At 49.8% G+C, this 7636-nt stretch overlaps 2 protein-coding genes across 2 annotated transcripts; one reads left to right on the top strand and one right to left on the bottom strand.

Annotated features, from left to right (window-relative positions):
• Positions 1 to 2005: 2005 nt before the first annotated feature.
• BKA55DRAFT_531597 (mitochondrial carrier domain-containing protein) lies at positions 2006 to 4063 on the bottom strand (the record flags this gene model as incomplete). The annotated part of the gene is made up of 8 exons (XM_046189234.1): positions 2006 to 2525; positions 2581 to 2616; positions 2669 to 2787; positions 2839 to 2895; positions 2974 to 3400; positions 3501 to 3708; positions 3761 to 3841; positions 3904 to 4063. The coding sequence occupies 8 exons, from the start codon at positions 4061 to 4063 to the stop codon at positions 2006 to 2008; spliced, it is 1608 nt and encodes a 535-aa protein (XP_046040626.1).
• An 883-nt stretch (positions 4064 to 4946) lies between these two features.
• On the top strand, positions 4947 to 6638 carry BKA55DRAFT_492406 (heterokaryon incompatibility protein-domain-containing protein; the record flags this gene model as incomplete). Its single annotated transcript, XM_046186262.1, has 1 exon — positions 4947 to 6638. A coding segment is annotated over one exon (1692 nt), but the record flags the coding sequence as incomplete, so codon positions are not given.
• Positions 6639 to 7636: the final 998 nt, after the last annotated feature.

The raw sequence follows: 7636 nt of genomic DNA, 5'->3' as shown, positions 1-7636 counted from the left end.
TTTAGGACTAGTTCCTGCTTTGGCTTTATTTAGCAAGATAGCTAAGAAGAGCCTTAAGGAGCAAAAGATTATAGCGCTAAAGACTATTGCTAAGGCTACTTAGCTTTAGATTATATGCAGGATTAAGTTATTAGATATATTTTTATTACTAACTCGATGCTTAATAGCTTAATAAGCTAGATAAGGAGGATAAGGAAAATAAGGAAGAGATAAAAGAGGATAATTAAGTATTAGTATTACTTTATTTAATTGCTATAGTAGTAATTAATATCTATAGAATGTAATAGAAATCTGCTTTGCTAGTCCGCTGCGGTCCCGCTGCTTTAATTATATTTTCTATAACGCAAAAAAAATCCAAGAATCTACGCTAAGGTATACGGAGTAATATACTACGGGGTGGGTTGCCTATCTCGCTAACCCGTTTCGTCTCTCTTGCGGTGGTTTGTGGGGTTTTGCAACAGTGACCCCTATAGTCTGCCGTAGCCGAGGAACCGGGCACATGTGGATAGAACTGTGAGGGAAGAGCCTCCAGTTGGTGCCTTACACGGGCAGCTAGAAACGAGTCGGAATGACCGGGCCCTGGTAAAATGAATAGGCGCGTATTCTAGTGTGCAGGGCCCAGGTAATTGGAATCAACGTCGGAAGCGGACAATGGCACGGCTAGCGCTGCCATAAAGCCGGTCTCGGGTGCCGTGATCAGACTATACGAGTGTGGAAGCGGCCGTCGCGAGGGGGAGCTCGTGGATGATGATGACGATAGGGTGTTATCCCCAGTGGCGTGCGTCGTTATAGGAGCCTCTGAATCAGGAATGAAAGATATTGCTTAACTTATTGGCGGAGCGGTGACCCCCGTGAGCTCATTATCTCGGCATAATAGTTCCTCCAGCTCGTTGCCTAGGTACAGGGTAGTCTCCCGGGGATAAAGCATGCTCGTTCCGACTAAAGTCGAGTTAGAAGAAAATATCAATCATTTAAGCGGGAGGATGAGAAAAGAGAAAGCGAAGGGCAATGATAATAGGGGAAAGCTTCATCGGGACTAGGTAAAACCATACTTTCGGTAACTAGGAGTGTATTATTAGCGTTGTTCATCTGGAAGGCTATAGAGTGATGCGAATAGTGTTAGACACATCCGATCTGCTGGTTTGGGTGTTGTTGCTTGAGCCTTTGCTTTCGTCTGCGTTCTCGAGCACGTGCTCGCTTTTCTTCAAGTGAAAGTGCCCGGCGACCCATCTTCCGAGAATGCAACAGAATGTTTCCTCACGCACAATTTGTCAAGCCTCAATAATCTTCTGGGTTCGCAAGCGTTTTGACTTCATCGCTCGTCCACGATGGCTGGAGTTGTGATGCAGCAGCCCTTTTTACTTTGATTTTCCCCTGAACCGTTTGACATATCCAATCGTCAACTAACTTGCTTGCTTTTTTTTTCAGTCACCTACGAAAGTCCAAGAGAAATTATCCACAAACGCGAAACAATTGGTGCCTCAATCTAGGATATTTATTGGGCAATAATTATTCTCAAACATGAAGGAAATGAAGAGGCGCCTTCTCCAAGGATGAGGGTTGCATCTGTCCGGATTAATATTTATTGCAGTTTTCCCTTTATCTTATCTTATCTTATCTTATCCTATGCCAAGTAAAGAGATCACGCTCGCTGAGTGGAGACTGCTCGTTTTATCCGTGGTATGATTGGCTGTTCATTTTACTCGCGGTCTGATTGGCTGAGCCCTTCCAAACACAACCGAAAACCGACAACCTAAACCCATCATTGATCATCCATCATCCATCAGGTCTTCAGATTGCAAAAACCGGGCCCCGCTCAGAGCACGGCTTGTCACAAACACTGGGATACGTAAACCCCCAACATCCTTGGGTTGTTGACTTCTGCGATACTGCAAGACACGACCCAGTTCCAGGAAGAAGTACTCATGGGGTTTTATTAGTGTTGAGACATGTCTGGTCTCCCTCCTTGCCTAAATATCCATGTTCCCACGGCTCTAGTTCAATACTATCCCCAAATGCCTAATAACCTCTTCATGTGTTCGTACGTGATCATCGTGATACTAAGTGCAGGTGCAAATCTTGCCAAATTTGGTGTTAAGCCCTTGAAGAATCCTCGGACGCCCTCTGTCTTGAACGTCCTTCTGGTAACATCCCAGAGGCCCGTGTAGAGACGAGGATGTAGGCAAGTCCCCTCAGCTTGCAACCGTGTGCGGAGCACATTCAACGGATACACGGCCGTGGCAGCAAACGACCCTGAGGACGCCCCGATCACTCCCGTTGCGGAATTGCCAGGGACGACGTCATCTGTCTCGACACCAAGTCTTCGTGCCGCATGTGCCTTGTAGGCATCCTTCAGCATCTCGTAGGTGACCATGTCGATAGCGCTGTATGGAAACCTCCCAACGAGTCCCAGAGAAAGGCCCCGATACCATGCGTGGAATCCTCCTTTGGCATGTGTCGTCCTGAGGGTCCGCTTGAGGAGGGCCCTTCCCCAAGGCCCGTGTTGGACGGTTTCACATTGCATGCTTGCTTGCCTGTCAGCATCTTCGATACTAAGAGTAGGTATGTATCCTTGCTTACCGAAACTTAAGTGTATCGATGGGATATACACTACATCTATTATGCCATGAGCTATGGTTCTCCCAAGTGAGTAGGTTGTGTTGCTTACTGTGCAGTTACGCCTGCAATGCCACCTGCAAAAAACTTGGAAATAGGACTGATTTCTCTTGCATTGTCATGGCCCTCCAAATGCGCCAGGACTCGATTTGCCAGTTCATAGCAGCCAAACTGGTCGATCGGGTCAGCATACATCCACATTTAGCTGATCGTTAAACCAACCCTGACTGCAGTCTCGGGCCCGATCTTGATCACGTTCAAACCATTGCCTACGCCATGCTAGTCATCTATTGTGCAAACATATTTGCATTAAAGAAAAATTGGGCAGGATGATATCCCGTCTGCAAAACCACGTACCGACAAAAATGTGCGGAGTCCGCCTATCCGGTACAAGTCCTTGATCCCTTCCGAGATGGGGTTGCAAGGGCGTTTCAGGCTGCTCCAGAACTTGCCAGTCTTCAAGATATTGCCAAGAAGAGTGTTCTGAGTTCTTGTGTCGATGAGGAGGTGGACTTGGAGGCGGTCGAGGGGAGCAGTTATGGTTCTTGAAGCGGCCCCGGAAAAAGCTCCAGCAATGAAATAGCTTGGGTCTGGGACTATGACAGTCAGCTCCAACTTTCTCGGAGGAGACTCTGCCTGTGGCAGTAACAAGACATCACGGAGGTCGTTGGCGGCGTCATAGAGGATGTATGAGGGCTGAAGCGTAACAATAGCTAAGTAGAAGGTGAGCACTGCACGCAGCGGAGAGGAAGGATCGTAGGCCGGCATGAAGAGGAGGAAATCCCTGGAAATCCCCTGTCAGTCTAGGCTTCGCAAATCCGTGATCCAGAATCTTGCCGAGAAAGAACGCTGAAGGAAACGGTAAGAGGTAGTGAAGGCCTTACAGCCATTCCTCTAAGCTTATATAGCCATCGCAGTTAAAGTCAGCCTCATTGAAGAACTCGGTGAGCCAGCGTGTAGGCACAGACAGGCCCGCCTCACGAAAGGCAGCCTGCAAATCGGCTCTCCCTAGCAATCCATCGCGATCTCGATCAATAGACTCGAATAGGAGCTTCAGCTGCTGTTCTGCCTCTTGGACAAAGACCTTGAACTCTGGCAGGACGTTATTATTAGGTCCAGCTCTCACTTCACGTCGGTCTATCACCTTCGTACTGAATCTTGCCATCGCCATTCCTATCCATGGCCTGTACGAGGCCAATAAGTCGTTTGTCCGCATTCCCCAGAGCTAGAGCGGTAATCAGTACGTCGGCAGATGCATACAAAACAGGGGAGCCAAGCAACACCCACGGTGGTCAATCAGCCGTAATCCCTTACGAAGACTCTCGGCGTCTGCTTCTTCTTTGCCCTGCAGGCCTAGCTTTCGCCATATTTGCTCTGGCCCCGAATCAGGCTCAGTCTGCGTTTCCTTTTGCTCAAGCACCAAGTTCTCCTCGTTGTCGCGCTCCATCGCGGGCGGGCTTTCACAATCACAACAGCATGGGTTTGCACCCAAGTAGGCTGCCAATACTTCACTCTGCGGCGTTTACAGATGTTTACCCTGACTGAGGGATCGTTGGTTTTACCGTCGGATTTTTAAATGAAAAGAGGTTGGAAACAAGACCTCAAAACTCTAGATTTGCACTTTTTGTCTGGCTGTGGCTGAGCATCCAATCAGTGAATGGCAGTGCGTCGCTGGCTGAGATCACATGCCAGGCTGTTGCCAGCCAGGTACTTTGTTTTCCAGTACTTCCCCTTGGTCAGATATAAGAGTAGCTCAAGCACGGTGAAGTAAGAGACGTATAATAATAAACCTAGAGTTCCATCTCCTACTGCCCTCCTCGATGAGGGTAGAAGCCAGCATCTGTACATCAGCAGCGAAAATGTGGTCGCCTAACACCATCCGACCAGGACGCCGAGTCCTTGCGCCTCTCACCCTTACCCCGCTCAACGGCCTCCGGTGGGCTAAGAAGTCTGTGCTAGCCTTGGCGTCTACTCTTCAGAAAAATCCCCCATACGAGACACGAATACGCATTCCTTCATCGCACGGTTGTAGACCGTCTGGATATTTCTCTGCCCCGGCCAGACTATCTCTACAGAATCCACCACAAGCACCCTTCTCTACGACAAGCCAGCTTCCCCGGTGGAGTGAAACAGCTGTGTCAAAATTTTGGGCGGCCGTCATCTTGATTTCTGCCTCGGTGTTGCTGCCATTTGGAACCTCCTGCCTACTCGCCGGATGCTTCAGTCTAATAGAAGCGTCATACGACTATGCCGACAAGCGTCAAGCCGCTCTCGAAGAACACCAGGCGATTAGGCGATTATGGCAAGATGGATCACCAACTGAGGTGGTTTACTCTCCGCTCGGGGAGGATGAGTTTCGCGTTCTGGTCCTCGAGCCGGGAGCAAGAGATGATGAGATCACGTGTAGACTATGCATTTGCAATCACTCTGACAGGGTCCCATACGCGGCACTGTCATATACCTGGGGGAACCCAAAGAAGGTCGAAAGGATTCGATGCAATGGGCATGAACTTGGGGTAGCATCAAACCTCTACGGTGCTCTATTACAACTGCGAGATCCTGATCGAGAGAGGATGCTCTGGATCGACGCATTGTGCATCAATCAAGATGACTTCAACGAGCGAGGCCACCAAGTCAGGAACATGAAGACCATCTACTCTGAAGCCCGAGAAGTCTTGGTCTGGCTTGGACCGGAAGACGAGGCCGTCAGCAGGGTTTTCAAATCCTTGACGTCGTTCAAGCCAAACTTCTACTACTTATTGGCTAAGACATTCACTCGGTCGTCGTTATTTTCCGGCTCAAGCAGCGATTGGCAGACCATTGGGTTCGACTTTGCCATCGCGGAGGGCCATAACCATCTCTTGGCGGCGGACCTGGTCTCCCTGACAAAGGTTCTCGAGAGACCATGGTTCAGGCGCTTGTGGGTTCTCCAAGAAGTTGCGCACGCCAAGCGGGTGACTATCGTTTCTGGAAAGTGGACGATCGAGTGGGAGCTTCTCGCACGCTTGGTTCGCTACCTCAACCACTCGGGACTACTCCTGGATCACCTTTCAAAAACGGCACACGTCGGTGTGCTAGCTGTCGTCGAAATGGAGACTGCAAGACGAGGTACGGTGGCTCGGAAGCAGCGAAGCTTGTTGTCGGTCCTATTGGCGACCCATTCTGGAGAATGTTCAGATGTCAGAGACAAAATTTATGCCGTCCTGAACCTAGCAGACGATTACAATCTCGATCGAGACATTCAGAGCTTCGGGCCGGACTATCATCTGAGCGCAAGGGATGTCTTTACCAAATTTGCCCGATGGAGCATTGCGAGGGGAAATCTGGACATCCTGTCATGTACAACAAGGAGCGACACCCCAGGTACCGAGGAGCTTGAAGGGCTACCATCTTGGGTTCCGGACTGGACGAGAATCGACAACGAAACACCCTTTGTTCGATACATGAACAAGATCTCCTTTAAATCAGGTGCCAGCCTCCAGCGTCTGGCGCCAGATGAGCCCAGAGTCACAGAAGATGACAAACTCATCCTGTCTGGAGTGGCTGTCGATGTTGTAAAAGGAGTTGGTCCGCGTTCGACTTTCAACAAGAGTGGGATTTTAGAGGGCTACTCCGCCCCAGTCCTGGCAGCCAACAAAAGATGGCTAGATAGCTGTCTGCGTCTGGGCTACTCTGCGCACCAGGGCATGTTCTCCAACTACAGCTGCAAAAGATCGTTCTGGAGAACCATGACAGCAGGGTTGACAGGCCAAGGGGTACAAGCGCCTCCTCACTTTGGCTCGTGGTTCCACAAGTATCTACACTTATTGGGATGGATACATCAACCAGCCATGGATAGTTCTTACCTACGTGTACCAGATTTGGTCATTACGGACGATGACAGAAAAAGACGGACGCAGAGTGCTGCCATCGAATCTGCAATACTCATGTGGGCCTCCAAAAGACGCTTTGCCGTGACTGAGGGTGGAAGAATGGCATTGGTCCCCAATACTACTAGGGAAGGCGATAGGATTGTTATTGTTGCTGGTTCCGGGGTACCGCAAATTCTCAGACCAGTTTCGGCGGAATCCAGTGAGCATTACATGATTCTTGGGGAGGCGTTTGTTGACGAATTCATGGATGGGGGCTTTCTTGAGTCGCTTTTCGAGAAGCAAAAGCACCGTCGTAGGAAGCAACGTGAGTTACTCGAGTATTTCACAGTAGTCTGAATCTATAGCTGCCTTACGTCAACTCTATACTCCGAAGCAGGGTCAACTCCAAACTCGATCCAACATGGCGTCATGACACCGGGTGATTCAAAACGGCGTCCACGATTCCCTCTTCCACGGAAGTTCTCTGCTGTTCCAACGAGAATCCTACCCAGTCATCCTCGAAGCCACCTCCCGCAGCAACAGCTTTGTAAACGCCACCGCAGTAGCAGCCGCATACTCCTGCCACTCCTTGCTCTTATGCGAGTAGGAAGATTAACCAGGATACAAACAGAAAACATCGGAGCTCGGAATGGAACAAACAGGCCCCGGTGGAAGTAGTGTATGGTCGAACTGGTCGAATGGGAACGAGTTCGACCACGTTCGACCAAAAGTGAAACCTTAACCTTCAATGGTTAAATAGGTTAAATAAGAGCGCGTTTGACCACGATTAACTAAGTAAATCAGAATATGTAACGGTTGCACAAGCCGTTAAGCCACAGGGCAAAAGATCGGGCCATAATCGCTATGCAAGCAATTATAGGTGTGCCACAGCTGCCTTATAGAGCCTTATAACGCTGTTACGGGCACGAATCGTAACACGATGCTCCCTCTTTAGGGGCTTTTGTCCTCAAAGCCTGCTGAAGCCGGCCGCCACAGGGGGAACTAAGTCCTGTGCGGTGCAGCTGCCAACCTCCCAAGGCGTACCCCGTAGTTGCCCCACTGCGTTACGTAGGCACCCTTGTGAGCAGCTATACCAAAGGCTGCAAGGGGGAATCGAACCCTTGACCTTCGGGCCACCCGCTAGTAGCGATTATCGTGTAACGGTTGCA

This window comes from Fusarium redolens (genome assembly GCF_020744475.1).
Source record: "Fusarium redolens strain MPI-CAGE-AT-0023 chromosome Unknown BKA55scaffold_58, whole genome shotgun sequence".
Taxonomy (NCBI): domain Eukaryota; kingdom Fungi; phylum Ascomycota; class Sordariomycetes; order Hypocreales; family Nectriaceae; genus Fusarium; species Fusarium redolens.
This window is presented reverse-complemented; position numbering and strand designations above follow the sequence as displayed.